Source organism: Marmota monax, unplaced genomic scaffold (assembly GCF_021218885.2).
Source record: "Marmota monax isolate L192 unplaced genomic scaffold, Marmota_monax_Labrador192_F-V1.1 WCK01_AAM20220418_F8-fsc00017, whole genome shotgun sequence".
In the NCBI taxonomy this organism is placed as follows: Eukaryota; Metazoa; Chordata; class Mammalia; order Rodentia; family Sciuridae; genus Marmota; species Marmota monax.
The window spans coordinates 3637280-3656480 of NW_026695241.1; the positions used below are offsets into that span (position 1 = coordinate 3637280).

At 39.3% G+C, this 19201-nt stretch overlaps 1 protein-coding gene across 12 annotated transcripts in view; it reads right to left on the minus strand.

Annotated features, from left to right (window-relative positions):
* Positions 1 to 19201, minus strand: part of Unc79 (unc-79 homolog, NALCN channel complex subunit) — a 267146-nt gene that overhangs the window by 32253 nt on the left and 215692 nt on the right. For all 12 annotated transcript variants that reach the window (XM_058577735.1, XM_058577733.1, XM_058577730.1 and 9 more), the window contains 2 exons: positions 8881 to 8985; positions 1911 to 1988 (listed from right to left, as the gene is read on the minus strand). In XM_058577735.1, coding sequence (XP_058433718.1) covers positions 1911 to 1988; positions 8881 to 8985 — 183 coding nt within the window. The remainder of the gene's footprint in view (positions 1 to 1910; positions 1989 to 8880; positions 8986 to 19201) is intronic.

The window sequence follows — 19201 nt, forward strand, 5'->3', positions numbered from 1 at the left end:
ACCTTTTGCTAATTTGCTTTTTAATTAAATCCATCACAAGCATTTTCCAATTACTTAAATATTCTTTGAAACATTGATTTAGTAGCCACATTGTAATAGTCAAGATGTACCTTACTTTATTAAACAAAACTCTAATATTGGACACTTATTTTTGTTTCCATATTTTTGCTATTTTAAGGGATGCTTTACAACATATACCTGCTTATAAATCTTTTGATGCATATTTATTTTCTCAAACATATTCCTAGAAGTAGTTTGTTAAACTGTACTCTAGTAAAGTTGCTTTCACTACCACCAACAGCTAAAATGCTTGTTTCCCTTCACCATAAATAAGTTTAATCATCAAGAAAACACTGGGATGGGGGTACCGGCCACAAGGTACAAAACTTCAGTTATGCAAGATAAATAAGCCCTGGAACTCTACTGGGCAGCACAGTGCCTGCAGTTAGCAATGCTACCATGAATGTAAAATTTGTCACAAGGGTTGATCTTATATTAAGTGTTCTTATCATAATAATAAATAAGCAAATGGGGAGATGGCAGATAAGCAGAGATTGTGCTGTGACAGTTCCACAGGCATATTCCATCTCCAATCATCAAGCGGCATACATTAAGGACGCAGTGCTTTTTATATCTGTCCTCCCCCCTGCCCAGCCAATTAAGGTCAACTAGACGCTAATAGAGGGATTTTTCCCTTCCCTTAAAGCAACTATTTTTAAAAAAGAAAAATAAATCAACTGATTTACTAGCCAATTTTAATTTTTATATTTTCAAATATTCTTTTATTTTGCTTTACTTTTATTTTATTAATTTATAATTCATTGATTACATGTAAGGGTAAAAGGTTTCTTTAAAATGGCTTATTAACTGGTCCTTGGAAAGGTTCTATATGTGAATCCTACAACTGCTGCTTTGTTGTTGTTACTGAACATTTGCCTTCTACTTACTGATTTCATTAAACCTTTTACATATTAGGGCTTTTTTTTTTTTTTTCAAACTATCATAGGTAGCAAATATTGAGTTCTAAGGTTAATCAATCAGGAACACTGAGGGTGCCTCAGAGGGACTGGCCACTTCCCAGAGCCACTTTTCTTCTTCCCTAGCACACAGGTAGATCACATTCCCCATCCTCTCTGGCTGTTAGATGTGTGTGCTCATGTGACTGGGCTCCAACCAACAAAATGTGAGTAGAAGAAACATGCACTTCTAGACCTGACCCATGAAAATCTCCCATGTACCTCATTCTCTTCTCTTTCCCCAACCACCAGTGAATGGCAGAGGACTGCAGATGAAGGAAGAAACCTGAGCCCTGAGCCTACGTGTGGTAGTTCCTTTCCCTTGACATCAGCCTGCTCACTTAAACTTCACAGGAACAATAAGTTTCTTTGGTGTTAAATTGCTGGGAATTGGGATTTTATCATCTTTCATTACCCTAATTACTACAAAGAATACTTAAAAAAACTTATATTATTAAAAGTATAATAATTCTACTCTAGAAATCTGTAAGAAGTAATCCAAAGTACAAAAATTTATGCACAAAGGTGTTCATTGCATATTAATTACAATTGCAGAAAATAATTAAAAGTATCCAACAATAGGCAATGTTTGTTAATATCATTTTTAATAGGTATTATAGGCAACAAAATCTACTCATTACTAACTACATGGCTGGCACCGTCTGAATATGCTTTACACGAATCATCTCAGTCACCCTCAGTCTGTACCTTAGGCCCAGTTATAGCTTATTCTACAGATGATGCAAATCAAAGAATCATAGGTTAAATAATTTCACAAAATCACACAGCTAGTAAAAGCAGGCCTCAAACCCTGGTGTGACTCTAAAGCCTACATTCATAACCACTATTTTATGAAATACAAAAATGCAGACAATTAATTTGGTCAGGACTTACTCCAGGGACAGAGGCTATCATCTGCTTGCTCAGGATTGTTGATTCAGCTAGTTTGGTTCCAGCATCTGCACAAATAAACTAATAAAAAAGAAAGGATAATTATTTTTAAGAGTATTTGGACAGTAATAAGTAATTTGTAATTTTATTAAAATGGCTTAAACTCATTAGTGTTTACTTTCTTGACAGTCTGCCCTGGATACCTCAGTTAATCATGTTAATCATGACAGTTCATTCCTATCAGCATAGAAATGGCATGAGCGTGCAGATTTTACTTTGCCCAGAAAAACCAGGTGGTATTGAAATGGTGCGTTCAATTGTGGAAAAAATAAAAGATGTCAACATTGTCAGAGTTACTCTGGAGTCAAACTATTTATTATCCCCCGACCCCGAGAGGCACTTGAATTCAGGGGTGCTCTATCACTAAGCTACATTCCCGCCTTTTTTATTTTAAGACAGGGTATCACTAAGTTGCCCAGGTAAGCCTCAAACTTGCAATCCTCCTGCCTCAGCTCCCCCCACAAGTCACGCATTCTATTTATTCTGTAGCACTTTTTGGCAGTTACTATTAGCAAGGTTTCATAGATTTTCATGACGTCTGTCATTACAGTATGTATTCAGAATGAAAATAGAAAGTCAGCTTCAGAGCAAGTGCTCTGCCTATTTCATCCCCTCCAAGGATCCTTGGTGTCTTGTCTTCCTCCCCCCACTTCATTCACATGTCTTCTCTGGGCTGAGAATAACACCAGTCGTGCTCCACATACTCACATGACTTTTTACATGTCCACTGCAAGAGCCATCACATTAGACGGTGGCGACCTAACAGTCTATTTCTCAGCTGGCCACAAGCTTCTCAAGAACCCAGCCTTCAAGTACCTCTCCTCAGCACTAGCTAGTGCCTGGCATCCCAGAGGGGCTCAACAAGAGTTTAAGAAAGAAGCCAATTAATCAATTCTGACTTGAGATCATACTGAAGATAGATGTAGCAGATTACAATTTAATTTGCTTCCTTACAGATTTTGGCAGGTGTTTCCTACTTAATGTAACATCCAACTATTTACTTATAGTTTTTGGAAAGAAGTTAAAGAAGGTCTGAAAAGTTGGCTATGAGTCATTTACTCCTGTTTAATTTTTCTTCCTTGGCCTTTGGCCAGTGACCCTTTGAGATCTGAAGCTGCTATGCAGAGTCCAGAAGCTCTGAAGAAGTTTTGACACCAAGAGCTCTTCCTTCTCATCTATGCAGAAGGCACAGGGAAGCTGGATGGGTCAAGACCATAAGTGCAGCCAGGTAGGCTTCTTCCCTGTCAAACTGGGAGGAGTAACACAGACTTGGGTCACACAGAAAATCTCAGGGAGGCCTGCTGAGGAGCTCTAGAACAAGGGAACAGAAACTAGTATATTGTTTGGCTAAGTAGGGGCCCAAGTCTAAGCACTGTTCTTGGGCAGCAGGTTTGGGCTAACAAGGCAAAAGCCTTCTGAGGCCAGGAGCCCTGAGAATTCTTGCATAATGACTAAGAACTGGTCTTCAATTTTGGGATATGTGTTTTTTCATGAAAGGTATTTAGGTACAGGTAATCAGGCTTGGGGCAGAGGATAGCAGGCAGAGCTGTCCTGGGAGTTGCATGACAGAAGTGGATACCAGATCTCCTTATTAACATTTTGTCATTTCCATTTGTCTCAAATGCTATTACTGAATGTGAGGAATGTTTTAGGCCAGCTACTCTGAATCTGGAAAAGAAAGTAGCAGCTGGGATTATCCTGGGAATGCCTAAAAATTTCTATTATCTTATTCAGGTATGCTTATGTCTTTTCACCTAACTTAGATTTATTCTAATGCTGTATAAGGAAAAGTGACTAAATCAGGTTTAAAAACTGTGAAGCTTTTAACTTTGGCCAAAACCTGTAAGTGAAAAAATAAAACAATAACACTTGATAGAAGGACAAGTGAAAAGCAGCAGGAGCACCCTAACTTGACCTCCTGACAGATACTGCATGTTTTCACAGAGACAGTATTTTCCAAAGCTCTCTGAGTCTGCAATTGGAAGCAAATGACTTATACCTAAGTCCAAAATCTTAGTCAGGACACCAGCATTCGTTTTAACTAATTTATTTACAACAGAAATGCAACTGCACAGCTAAGAGAGGCTACAGGGAAGACAGAGTTCACCTAATGCATGAGGTATGGGGTGCTTAGAGTTGTTCTTTTATGTATGGTTCAAAGTCTGGGCCCCCCAATGGGTGCTTGCATGCCTGGTGGCCCTTGATGGCAAGACAGGATCTGCAAAGAAGTAAAACATTCAAGCACCATTGTGTGCCTTCAGCAGGCACCTTCGCCACCTGCCACTCTCAGTAAACCAGACTGAGGACAGTGTGAGCTCCTCAACAGCATGTAAGCAGTCACCACCTGTCAGATCTGTGATGACTTGTGCAAGTCCAAATCAATCAAAAATTACCCTAAAGTAATGGAGGTGCCTCAAAAGCCCAGCATATGAAAGTCTTTACTTCATTATGGCTGCCAACCACAACTGTAAAGAACTCCACCAGATCTGCACAGACCTGCTCCAAGTATAAAGATATGACTAAATAAAATCAGAGTGGGGAATGATAATTGCTGTAGAAAGAAGAATTCCATACTTTCATAGAGAGAAATATGACACTGAAATATGCACTCCTCCAGGAGTACAAAAGAACACAAAAGAAACATGATATCCATTATGTGTCATTACTAAATTCATTATCAAAATGATACCCAAAATAGTATCTCCACCTCTCATCCCAGAGAGTGATTAGATTATGATGAACCTAACTGATATGAACAACTCCACTCAGCAGTGACTGTGAATTAGAGACAACAGCCTTGCTACTGCCATTTCTTTGTCATCCAGCCCACAATCAATCTATTTTTAAAAGAAAACCTTTTACCAACATGACTTCTCATAACTTGAATATGCAGGTATATCCCACAGAGTGGGAGTGGTACATGCAAATTAGCAGAATATCTACTCTTGAACCATAAAAGAGCTGGGGGAAATTCATTTTGACTTGAACTTAGTTTTTATGATGATTTTCAGGGGATTATTGCTCTATTATGAATGCTTTCCTTTAATCCGTCTCAAGAACAATTAGAATAATCTCTCACACATCAAATATCTATAGCAAACCAGCAGAAGAGAAATGTTGTAAGCAAAGGCAAAAATGTTACTAGATTAGAATTAAAAAATAACATGACAGTCCATCTGTCCCAAGTACAGATGGAGAAATGTGGCTTAGTGGTTGACAATTTTAGATTCTGAAAAGGGTCACTTTTTTTTCTATTTGTCAAATTACTTCCTGTCTGGGTGCCTCTTTATCTTTGGGGGGGGGAAAGTCCACTTGAGAAATTAAGATCACCTGACTTCACTGAAAGAAATATAACAGCAACAGCAAACAAATAATAACAGACAACCACAAGGAGAGGCTGGGCAATCTCCCCTGATGTCAGGCCCAGGCAGAATTGGTGGGAATCAAAAATCAGACTGGTGAGCTGGGATATAGCTTGGCTTAGTTGGTAGAGTACTTGCCTCGAGTGCACGAGGCCCTGGGTTCAATCCCCAGCACCACACACACACACAAAAAAAAAAAAAAAGAAGAAAAGAAAAAGAAAGAAAGCAGACTGGTGGTACCTGTTACTGCCTTGGAATGTTTAGATTTGGATAACCCCACATTCCTTGGGCAAGAGTTCCAGTGTCCTCTGAGGGGTTTCTTGTACTGCTAGAGTGTCTGGTAAACAACAAAGGTATGGCCTGCCTGAGAAGATCGTAAGGTTCCACCTCAGTAAATGTACCCGTCTACTAAGGTACGAATTAAAGAAGTAGATGAAACAAACAGTGGTTCCTCACAGAGTAAAAGAGTCACTGGTGAGCCCAAGGCTGGGGCAACTGAGTCTTCTCAGTGATGGAACCAGTGTTCATGGGGTTCACTGGGGTAGTTTTCCTCCCAATTATTCTATTCTTTTCTGTTTTCCAAGGGCATTTTCAGCTGAACAGACATGCCTCTACTGCCTTCAGACTGGCCACTGATTATCCATGAAGAAAGTCTGGCTTCTCTGGAACCATTCTGTCTGTGCTATAAGCCTGGTTGTCCAGGTGCCAGAAACTGACAGTGCCCATCAGTAAAGAGAACGCTTCCCTTGAGTCCAGCCTAGAGCCTCCAGCCTAAGAGGAGCTATGAGAGAGCAGGCTGCCACCTCCGTCATTCTCCTGAGAATAGTATGAGGGTCCAGGCAATCAAGGACAAGAAAAAAGGAACTAGGAAACTCACAGAAAGATGCTCTGGTCATGAAGAGGGATAAAGGTGCTCCTCCCTTACCCGATGGAGGACTCCATAATTTGGGCAGAAGCCCTGGGTGGGAAAGGGAACTACTCTGTTCTCAGGGTATGCCTCCCTTTCATTCTCTCATTAATAATGGAAATGATTTAGAGGTTGTAAAAGAAGGATGTGTTACTTCAAAATGGTATGATATTTAACTTTTTTTTTTGCCAGGAAAGGATGAAACATTATTCAAAAAGTTGTACATCATGGGCAGAAACTTAAAATGTCTTCAAAACACTTCTCCAATCTGAATAATTTTACAACTTGACTTTTTAAATTTCACAAATCAATGACTGTGTGTGTGCCCACATACATATTTAAGATGAAAGTGTTACATTTGAAACAGAAGATGAAATTCATAAAATACACTTAGAAATGTCTACTTTTTGCCTTCTTTCTTCCTAAAGCTAATTTGTTTTTGTTATTTATTCACCTAATTGTGATGCAATAATCACTGTTTTCATAGTTTCCTTAAGCATTAAGTAATTTAAACTGCCAGTGTTCTTTTGGTGTTTAGTGACAAGTGCTTATTATGGTTGACTAATGTACTTCATAGAAATCCAGCCCCCAGCAGTTACCGTGTGGGATGCCAGACCCCAAGGAGATCAGCCACACAGAACTGCTTTGCTCAAGACTGAGGTCTACAGGAAAGCACTCTCAGGGCCCGGAAACCTAGTTTTGTTTTGGGTGCACATCCACCACTGAAATGCCATCAGCACTTGCAGACACTGCCAATGCTACCCTTAAATCCCTCCTGGGCTATTTCACTAAAGCCTGTGCACCTGCCCCTCCTCCAGGGGAGAGCCTGTTCATCTTAAGGTCAGCTTTACTTGTACTCAAAGATAGTGCTACTGAGGTTATGTGAGTAGGAGTGGCTGCTGGTAACAACCCGCTGAGAGAGATCCATCTGTCTCTCCTTAGGAGCACAGATACTTTCTGATTGTGTCCTTGCTTCTGTCTTCCTCCTGGGCTGTACAATGAAAGTGGTATACATTGAAAGAACACCAACTTTTTACTAAATCTCAGGCTTATGAGAAAAACTCAATTCTGGTCCTAATGTTTAGTGTATAGTGGGAAAGTCAGGGAACCATGCAGAGGATATTCCATGGTAAATGACAAGTGTGGTTCTCCTCTTCTCTACCAGGTAAACTTGAATTTCTGTGTCACATGGTCCCTTTTTGACACCAATTTCTAACTCAGCACATGTCTCTTTTACCTACCTATACATTATGTTTAAATTTTTTGTTTACATATTAACTTCACCTACTAGAGTCTAAACTCCTGGAGGGAAAGGACCTCATATGGCACATCTGTCTCTTCCCCATCATCCTGCATAGCACCTGCATATTTCAAGATTCATAATGGCTTAACATAAAATAGATGTTCAATTAATCAATTAAATGTTCTCTTTGCCTTTATCTCTCCACATCTTAGCTCTCTTTCTAGTTTCCTTGATGCGAAGCTCCCAATTTCCTTCAGGCATTTAACCTCTAACTGGCAGGCCCAGACTCTGGAACTGGCCTTAATGCTAATCCAGGGAGAATGGAAACCGCTGTGCTTTGGCTAGTGGACACTTTGTGCAATGGCCATCTGAATGATACCCTGATCCACTGTAGCTCATGGCTTTAAGTCCAGCCTCAGCTCCTGGAGTGGAGGCAGGGGCTCAGTTTACTGGATGCCTGTGGACTCCTCTAACGCTACCGGCCTGCTTGTGCTCAGTTCCATCCTCATGTCACTGTCCCTAAATTTACTCTAACTTCCTGCCTCTGCCTCCCCTATTGTTTTAAGCCAGTGTAGGTCTGGGCCAAACCCCAACTCCAGGCCCCCCCCCCAAAAAAAATTATCTGCACCCACTAATCCTTTGTGACCCAACTCAAATGCCACTTCTTCTGAAGTCCTCCCTGATTTCATACCACATGAGGTGGGATCACTCCTGCTCTCAAATTCCCCACAAACTGTTTACCTCTCTCTCTTATGGCACCCGTCACAGCCTGTCTCAGGTGATGAAAATCTGTCTGCTTGCCTTAGATGCTGAGTTAAGGTCACTGAGGATGCAGGTGTCCTCAAAGCAACACCCAAAAGCATGATGACAGCTGATTCTCCAGAGTCTGCCTCAGTGATCTTTCAATAGCTGATTTACACCCACCTACACCTTGACTGGACCAGCACATCCTGTTATTTACAGTGTCTGGGCTGGCTCACCTCACTTTCCAGAACATTCACTGACTCAGCCACACTGAGCGGACTCTGTGATCACTCTGGAGCCTGCTGCCCCATGTTTTGCTTCGTTTGGCCTATCTCCGCTCTGGTGAGGGAGCTGCCTTCCAACCTACTGGATTACAAATTTCTTGAGGATAGAAACTATTGCCTCATTCTTCTTTTTGTCCCTCACAGAACCAGTTCCTCACTAGGGTCAAAATTAATGCTTCTTTTTTTTTTTCTTTTTAAGCCAGTGGAAGTGCTGAGTGCATCATATTTATTAGAACTTCAGCTCATATACAATATATTATTTCTCATCTCTGAACAAAGGCACCTGGCACTTATGCATCTGCCCCTCATCTCTTAATCTTTCCAAGTATGCATGGACCCCATAAAGCATTTTACAAACACAGCATAAGCTTACCTGGACAAGCAGAAGGAGGTTTGTATCTGGCAAAGGAGATTTGAGCTTCAGGGCCTGTAGAAGTTCTAGAACAACACTACGAGATAAGTAGAATTTATCCCGTTCCTGGAAAAAAACAAAACAGCAAAGGTAAGTGATTTAAAAATTTAGTTAGAGTAGATATATGTCAAAGAGCTTCCCAAAATTCCAAGATCAGAAATAAGAATACTTTAAAAAGCACAGCTGTGCTGAAGAAATCAAATTAAAGCAAGAAAGAAAAAAGGCATTTTTGCATGCATAATGAGTTTACTGAAGCAATAAGGACACATAATTTAATGGGCATGAAGTGATAGACTGTTTCTTAAATATAAAACCACAGGATTTAGTACTCAGTCTTAAGAAATAGGTTCCAAAAACTGCAACAATTAAACAAATCTAAAGTATTTTTCAATACAAATGAGTTAGAGAGAAACTCATATAACTGTTTAAAAAGTTCCATATTCTCTCCAAGGAACTCATTTTTTAAGTGGAGTATTTCAAGCATATAGAAAAAGAAAGAGAATGGAATATGTCGTATACCTACCCCCATCTTGCCAAACAGTATCATTTGCTTTATTTAATTTAGCCTTTTCAAAATGATAAATGAAACATTACAGAAACAGCTGAATATACCTATAGAGTACCCTTCTTTTTCTTCCTTCCTTCTTCAAAGTAGGCACCATTCTGAATCTGTTGCTTAATCTTTCAAGTACTTTGATTATATACATATCTCCATTAGAACATAGAATATTGTTCCATTTTTAAAAACAATTTTCTCACTCCTGCAAGGTAGGCGGGCCTGCGACCCACCGGCAGAAGAGGAGCAGCGGCCTGCTGAGAGGCAGAGCCGCCCCCTCCCCCTGCGCCGGCAAGGTAGAGGGAACTGTGACCACCCACAGAACAGGCCCAGCGGCCTGCTGAGGGGCAGAGCCGCCCCCCACCCCCCGAGCCTGCCAGGTAGGCGGAACTGTGACCACTGACAGAAAAGGCCCAGTGGCCCGCGGAGGGGCAGAGCTTCCAATCACTCCTGCAAGGTAGGCGGGCCTGCGACCCACCGGCAGAAGAGGAGCAGCGGCCTGCTGAGAGGCACAGCCGCCCCCTCCCCCCCGCGCCTGCAAGGTAGACGGAACTGTGACCACCATCAGAGCAGGCCAGACCTGCAACCGAGAGACAGAACAGGCCCAGTGGCCTGAGGAAGGGTAGAGCCGCCCCCCTCCCCGCGCCTGCAAGGTAGGCGGACCTGCGACCCACTGGCAGTACAGCCCCAGAGGCCTGCAGAGGGGCAGTGCCGCTGCCTGCGCCTGCAAAGTAGACAGAACTGTGACCACCGACAGAACAAGCCTAGCGGCCCGCAGAGGGACAGAGCCGCCGCCCGCGCCTGCAAGGTCGGCGGACCTGCTACCGAACGGCAGAGCAGGCCCAGCGGCCTGCCGGCGTGGTAGGCACATTGCCCCAATTGGAGGAGGGGCAGAGCCGCCGCCCGCGCCTGCGAGGGAGACTTTGCAACTATACAAGACCAATATAAATATATAGGGGGAAAATTCAATAGCACAACAGTTTCACCAAGTAGAAAGGAACGCAAACAGTATGAAGAGACAAGGAAAGAAAGGACCACAAGCATTGCAGGTCAACTCAACGTTAGAAGAGGTAACAGCTGCAGAAGATGGAATGTCAGATAAAGAATTCAGGATATACATGCTTCAGATGATCTGGAGTCTCAAGGAAGACATCAGACAGCAAAATCAGACAATGAAAGATCACTTCAACAATGAATTACATAAACAAATCCAAGAAGCAAAAGATCAACTATACAGGGAAATAGAGGTTATAAAAAACAAACAAACAGAAATCCTAGAAATGCAGGAAGCAATAAGCCAACTTAAAAACTCAATTGAGAATACTACCAGCAGAGTAGAACACTTAGAAGACAGAACATCAGACAATGAAGATAAAGTATTTCAACTTGAAAAGAACATAGACAGCTCAGCAAGACTGTTAAGAAACCATGAGCAGAACATCCAAGAAATATGGGACAACATCAAGAGACCAAATTTAAGAGTCATTGGGATACAGGAAGGGACAGAGTTTCAAACCAAAGGAATGAGCAATCTATTCAATGAAATAATACGAGAAAACTTCCCAGACTTGAAGAATGAGACAGAACCCCAAATCCTAGAAGCCTACAGGACGCCGAATGTGCAAAATCATAAGAGACCCACACCTAGACACATTATAATGAAGATGCCCAACATACAGAATGAGAGAATTTTAAAAGCTACAAGAGAAAGGAAGCAGATCACATTTAGGGGTAAGCCAATCAGGATAACAGCTGCTCTTTCAACACAGACTCTGAAAGCTAGAAGATCCTGGAATAACATATTTCAAACACTGAAAGAAAATGGGTTCCAACCAAGAATTGTGTTTCCAGCGAAATTAAGCTTCAGGATGGAAGATGAAATTAAAACCTTCCACGATAAACAAAAGTTAAAAGAATTTGCAGCTAGAAAACCATCTCTTCAAAACATCCTTGGCAAAACATTACAGGAAGAGGAAATGGAAAATAACAATGAAAATCAACAGTGGGAGGTAGGACACTAAAGGGGGGAAAATAATCAAAGAGGAAAACAAACCATGTTTAGTAACATAAATAAACAAATATGGCTGGAAGAACAACCCATATCTCAATAATAACCCTAAATGTTAATGGCTTAAACTCACCAATCAAGAGACACAGGCTAGTAGAATGGATCACAAAACAAGACCCAACAATATGCTGCCTACAGGAGACGCATTTGATAGGAAAAGACATACATAGGCTGAAGGTGAAAGGTTGGGAAAAATCATATCACTCATATGGACTTCGGAAACAAGCAGGAGTATCCATACTCATATCAAATAAAATAGATTTCAAGCCAAAGTTAATCAAAAGGGATAAAGAGGGACACTACATACTGCTCAAGGGAACCATACACCAACAAGACATAACAATCATAAATATATATGCCCCAAACAATGGTGCAGCTATGTTCATCAAACAAACTCTTCTCAAGTTCAAGAGTCTAATAGACCACCATACAATAATCATGGGAGACTTCAACACACCTCTATCACCACTGGACAGATCTTCCAAACAAAAGTTGAATAAGGAAACTATAGAACTCAATAACACAATTAATAACCTAGACTTAATTGACACATATAGAATATACCACCCAACATCAAGCAGTTACACTTTTTTCTCAGCAGCACATGGATCCTTCTCAAAAATAGATCATATATTATGTCACAGGGAAACTCTTAGACAATATAAAGGAGTAGAGATAATACCATGCATCCTATCTGATCATAATGGAATGGAACCGAAAATCAACAATAAAAGAAGGAAGGAAAAAGAATACATCACTTGGAGAATGAACAATAGGTTACTGAATGATCAATGGGTTATAGAGGACATCAAGGAAGAAATTAAAAAATTCTTAGAGATTAATGAAAACACAGACACAACATATCGGAATCTATGGGACACATTGAAAGCAGTTCTAAGAGGAAAATTCATTGCTTGGAGTTCATTCCTTAAAAAAAGAAAAAACCAACAAATAAATGATCTCATACTTCATCTCAAAATCCTTGAAAAAGAAGAGCAAAACAACAGCAAAAGAAGTAGAAGGCAAGAAATAATTAAAATCAGAGCTGAAATTAATGAAATCGAAACAAAAGAAACAATTGAAAAAATTGACAAAACTAAAAGTTGGTTCTTTGAAAAAATAAACAAAATCGACAGACCCTTAGCCATGCTAGCGAAGAGAAGAAGAGAGAGAACTCAAATTACTAACATACGGGATGAAAGAGGCAATATCACAACAGACACTTCAGAAATACAGAAGATAATCAAAAATTATTTTGAATCCTTATACTCCAATAAATTAGAAGATAGTGAAGGCATAGATAAATTTCTTAAGTCATATGATCTGCCCAGATTGAGTCAGGAGGATATAGACAACCTAAACAGACCAATATCAATTGAGGAAATAGAAGAAACCATCAAAAGACTACCAACTAAGAAAAGCCCAGGACCGGATGGGTATACAGCAGAGTTTTACAAAACCTTTAAAGAGCAACTAATACCAATACTTTTCAAGCTACTTCGGGAAATAGAAAAAGAGGGAGAACTTCCAAATTCATTCTACGAGGCCAACATCACCCTGATACCTAAACCAGACAAAGACACTTCAAAGAAAGAAAACTACAGACCAATATCTCTAATGAACCTAGATGCAAAAATCCTCAATAAAATTCTGGCCACTCGGATACAAAAACATATCAAAAAAATTGTGCACCATGATCAAGTAGGATTCATCCCTGGGATGCAAGGCTGGTTCAATATACGGAAATCAATAAATGTTATTCACCACATCAATAGACTTAAAAATAAGAACCATATGATCATCTCGATAGATGCGGAAAAAGCATTCGACAAAGTACAGCATCCCTTTATGTTCAAAACTCTAGAAAAACTAGGGATAACAGGAACATACCTCAATATTGTAAAAGCAATCTATGCTAAGCCTCAGGCTAGCATCATTCTGAATGGAGAAAAATTGAAGGCATTCCCTCTAAAATCTAGAACAAGACAGGGATGCCCTCTCTCACCACTTCTGTTCAACATAGTTCTCGAAACACTGGCCAGAGCAATTAGACAGACGAAAGAAATTAAAGGCATCAAAATAGGAAAAGAAGAACTTAAATTATCACTATTTGCAGATGACATGATTCTATACCTAGCAGACCCAAAAGGGTCTACAAAGAAACTATTAGAGCTAATAAATGAATTCAGCAAAGTGGCAGGATATAAAATCAACACGCATAAATCAAAGGCATTCCTGTATATCAGCGACAAATCCTCTGAAATGGAAATGACGACAACCACTCCATTCACAATATCTTCAAAAAAAATAAAATACTTGGGAATCAACCTAACAAAAGAGGTGAAAGACTTATACAATGAAAACTACAGAACCCTAAAGAGAGAAATAGAAGAAGATCTTAGAAGATGGAAAAATATACCCTGTTCATGAATAGGCAGAACTAACATCATCAAAATGGCGATATTACCAAAAGTTCTCTATAGGTTTAATGCAATGCCAATCAAAATCCCAACGGCATTTCTTGTAGAAATAGAGAAAGCAATCATGAAATTCATATGGAAAAATAAAAGACCCAGAATAGCAAAAACAATGCTAAGCAGGAAGTGTGAATCAGGCGGTATAGCGATACCAGACTTCAAACTATACTACAGAGCAATAGTAACAAAAACAGCATGGTACTGGTACCAAAACAGGCGGGTGGACCAATGGTACAGAATAGAGGACACAGAAACCAATCCACAAAACTACAACTACCTTATATTTGATAAAGGGGCTAAAAGCATGCAATGGAGGAAGGATAGCATCTTCAACAAATGGTGCTGGGAAAACTGGAAATCCATATGCAACAAAATGAAACTGAATCCCTTTCTCTCGCCATGCACAAAAGTTAATTCAAAATGGATCAAGGAGCTTGATATCAAATCAGAGACACGCCGTCTGATAGAAGAAAAAGTTGGCTACGATCTACATACTGTGGGGTCGGGCTCCAAATTCCTCAATAGGACACCCATAGCACAAAAGTTAATAACTAGAATCAACAAATGGGACTTACTCAAACTAAAAAGTTTTTTCTCAGCAAAAGAAACAAGAAGAGAGGTAAATAGAGAGCCTACATCCTGGGAACAAATCTTTACTCCTCACACTTCAGATAGAGCCCTAATATCCAGAGTATACAAAGAACTCAAAAAATTAGACAATAAGAGAACAAACAACCCAATCAACAAATGGGCCAAGGACCTGAACAGACACTTCTCAGAGGAGGACATACAATCAATCAACAAGTACATGAAAAAATGCTCACCATCTCTAGCAGTCAGAGAAATGCAAATCAAAACCACCCTAAGATACCATCTCACTCCAGTTAGATTGGCAGCCATTATGAAGTCAAACAACAACAAGTGCTGGCGAGGATGTGGGGAAAAGGGTACACTTGTACATTGCTGGTGGGACTGCAAATTGGTGCAGCCAATTTGGAAAGCAGTATGGAGATTTCTTGGAAAGCTGGGAATGGAGCCACCATTTGACCCAGCTATTCCCCTTCTCGGTCTATTCCCTAAAGACCTAAAAAGAGCATGCTACAGGGACACTGCTACATCGATGTTCATAGCAGCACAATTCACAATAGCAAGACTGTGGAACCAACCTAGATGCCCTTCAATGGATGAATGGATAAAAAAATGTGGCATTTATACACAATGGAGTATTACTCTGCATTAAAAAATGACAAAATCATAGAATTTACAGGGAAATGGATGGCATTAGAGCAGATTATGCTAAGTGAAGCTAGCAAATCCCTAAAAAACAAATGCCAAATGTCTTCTTTGATATAAGGAGAGTAACTAAGAACAGAGTAGGGTCGAAGAGCATGAGAAGAAGATTAACATTAAATAGGGATGAGAGGTGGGAGGGAAAGGGAGAGAGAAGGGAAATTGCATGGAAATGGAAGGAGACCCTTAGAGTTATACAAAAGTACATACAAGAGGAAGTGAGGGGAAGGGGAAAAATAATACAAGGGGGACAAACGAATGTCAGTAGAGGGGGCAGAGAGAGAAGAGGCGAGGGGAGGGGAGGGGAGGGGAGGGGAGGGGGGATAGTAGAGGATAGGAAAGGCAGCAGAATACAACAGACACTAGTATGGCAATATGTAAATCAATGGATGTGTAACTGATGTGATTCTGCAATCTGTATATGGGGTAAAAATGGGAGCTCATAACCCACTTGAATCAAATTGTGAAATATGATATATCAAGAACTATGTAATGTTTTGAACAGCCAACAATAAAAAATTAAAAAAAAACAATTTTCTAACAATGGTATCATATTGTGCATAATGGTGACTTCACTACATAAGTTTTTTTTTAAGAGAGAGAGAGAGAATTTTTTAATATTTATTTTTTAGTTTTTGGTGGACACAACATCTTTATTTTATTTTTATGTGGTGCTGAGGATCGAACCCAGTGCCCTGCGCTTGCCAAGCGAGTGCGCTACCGCTTGAGCCACATCCCCAGCCCACTACATAAGTTTTAAAAATAATCCCTACTAATAGACATAGCTCTCAACTCAGCAGCTTAATAGTATTTTTATTGTATGAATATAGCAATATTCATCAATCAGTCCTCCTGTTGATAGCACATTGGATGGATTTTAATTTTATAAGTCTTTTTTATTGTCAAGTATAACACACATGCAGAAAAGTACATAAAATATCAGCATACAGTTAAGTGGATCAAGATGGATTGAACACTCATGTAATTGCCACCCAGAGATGAAAACAGCACGTTGCAATTCCCTTTCAAGGGCCTGGGAGTCCTTTCTTGATCCTTCCATAAGTAAGTAATAGAGTTCCTGTGGGTCTGTGTTCAGGATCTTTCCCCGCTATTCACTTTCACTCACATCTTGCCTCCTTGTATGTCTGTTATTGTTGACTGTATGCTGGATGCTCCATTTAAAAATTATTTGTAGAAATAACTTGCAGCTAAAATGTTACCTTCCTTCCAAGAGCTTTCAGTTTGCTTTTTGCCAGGTGCGTGGCAAACCAAGGTTACCTTCATCTACATACAGGCTTGTAATATCTTACCTTGGGTTTGACACTAAGCTGTGCCCACTGAAGACAAGTATACTTCTAAATTATCTGTACTTTGTGGCCCCAGGCAAAGATGTGTGGGTTGAGGGATATAGTATCAGGGTTCCCACTCTTGTTATGTTCCCCATCTGACTTTCTTCTCCCTAGCCTCTCGCAGCTTCCAAAATTGCAACTGAGCCTCTCAACCAGATCTTTTAGATCAACAAACACCCACAGGGAAAAACTGACCTTCAGTGTGAGGCTTGCAACCCTGTGTTACAGTGTTCTCCGAGATCCTGGCCTCACAATTCCTCTGTATGTGATTAGAATTTTGATAGTTTTAAGAAGTTTAAATGAAAATGTGCACTTTTAAAAAAAAACTTTTTTTAACATTAAATGGGAAGATAGGTGCAAATTACCTAGCTCATCATTAAAATTACAGATTATTCTGAAACAACTATCTTTATTAATTGGTTCTTGTCCTTGAAAATAGGATCTCTCCATTTATTCAACGTTCTTCAATAAAATTTTCTGGTTGTCTCATTCTTGCACATTCTTGTTAGATATTTATTTTTGTTGCCACAACAAATGAAATTTAAAGTACATTTTTATAATCACATGTGGCTTAACATTAAAAATGGGTCATTTCTGGGCATTCATTTGTATCTAGCATCCTTTATGAACTCTGTTGTAAATTCTAAAAAGGTGTCTATAGATTCTCTTTGGTCCATTTGCAATCACATCACCTAGGGAAAATGAGAGTTGTATTTTTCCTGTCTAAGTTTTATACTTAAGTTATTCTTCCTTTCTTGCTTAACAAAGTAGCACTATGATGAACAGAAGCAATGATATTAGCATCCTTGACTTATGATTTTAAGGGGATTGGTGGCACTTCACCATTAAAATAAGGCTTGCTAGAGGTTTCTGGTAGACCTCCTTTTATTAAGTTAAGGAAGTTCCCTTCTATTGCTACTTTGATAAGACTATATGATAAATGAATGTGGAATTATAAAAAGTGCTTTTCTTGCATCTGCTAAAAAATTGCCAAAAGTTTTCTCCTTTAATCTGGCACTATGTGACATTAATAGATATTCTAATATTTAAACCATTTTTGTACTTCAGGAAAATCCCAACTGGGTCATGATGTTCTATTTTTAATGCATTGATTGCTGTTATTCATTCTAATTTTTTTCATGTATGAAAAGATATTGGCTTATAATTTTCCTTTCCCCCATTGCCCTTGTATGACTGGTATCAAGATTCTACTGTTCTCATAAAAAGAGTTGGGAAGTGAAATATTCCCTCTTTTCCACTTCATTAATTTGTATGAAGCAGGGATAAGCCTATTCCCACATTTTGACAGAAAGTGTCTCTGAAGCTGTAATAGATTTTTGGACATGTTTTTAACTATTGAATGCATTTTTTACTTATTTAAAACTAGTTAGTTTTTTCTTTTTCCATATTATCACACATTACATTTTTCTAGAAAGCTGTCCCTCATGTCAAGGATTTTAAATGTACTGGCATAAGCATAAAGCTGGTCATTTCTGAATCTCCATTAAGTCTACAGTTATTTTCCCTTTTTCATTGCTACCTATATCTTTTATCTATTTTTCTGATCAATCTTGCCAAAGGTTTGCTCACTTTATTAGTCTAATCAAAGAGCCACTTTTTAGTTGTATTGGCACTCTATTATACCCATGTTTTTAATGTTATTGATTTTTGCTCTTATCTTTCATCATTTGTTTCCTTAAATTTTCGGTGATTACCCTGTTATTATAACTTAAGCTGACTTGTTTAGTTCATTTAGCTTTTCTTTCTCTTTTTTTTTTTCAGTAGAAAGTGCTTAAAACAAAATTTCTCTTAAATATCTCTGTGGCTATATCTGTCAAATTTTGAAAAGGGAATATTTTCATACTTGTTTAGTATTAAATACTTCTATAAATTTTCTTATAATATTTCCTGTGTTCTTTGCCTTATTTACAAGTATTTTTTTAGAGAGAGAGAGAGAGAATTTTTAAATATTTATTTATTTATTTTTTAGTTTTCGGTGGACACAACATCTTTATTTTATTTTTATGTGGTGCTGAGGATGGAACCCCAGCACCCTGTGCATGCCAGGTGAGCACACTACCGCTTGAGCCACATCCCCAGTCCTACAATATTTTTTTATTTCCAAATATAGCAAATCTCAGACACCAATAACCCATATAGCATCTTTGTATGAACTGAAAAAAGAAAACACACACACACACACACATTAATACATGATTACAAAGCCTGAACAACCATCTGAGTTTTCAGGACTTTGGCAGTCAACAGCCCTGACTGCATATGTACACATCTACTCTCACCCAATCACACTCACCCTCAAGGCCACACACTCCCCAACACCAGCAGGTAAAGGGACTGCACCAAAATCTGATGGGGACACAGGATATAGACATCTGAGAACAAGGAACAGTCAATAGAAGACTCTTAAAGGCACCTGGGGTATAGCTGGGACACAGCACAGCCATATATATACCAGTGATGTATACATGTATACACTACTCCATGTTTGAAGGCTTGTGAGCTGATGTGGCTTTTATGTGTG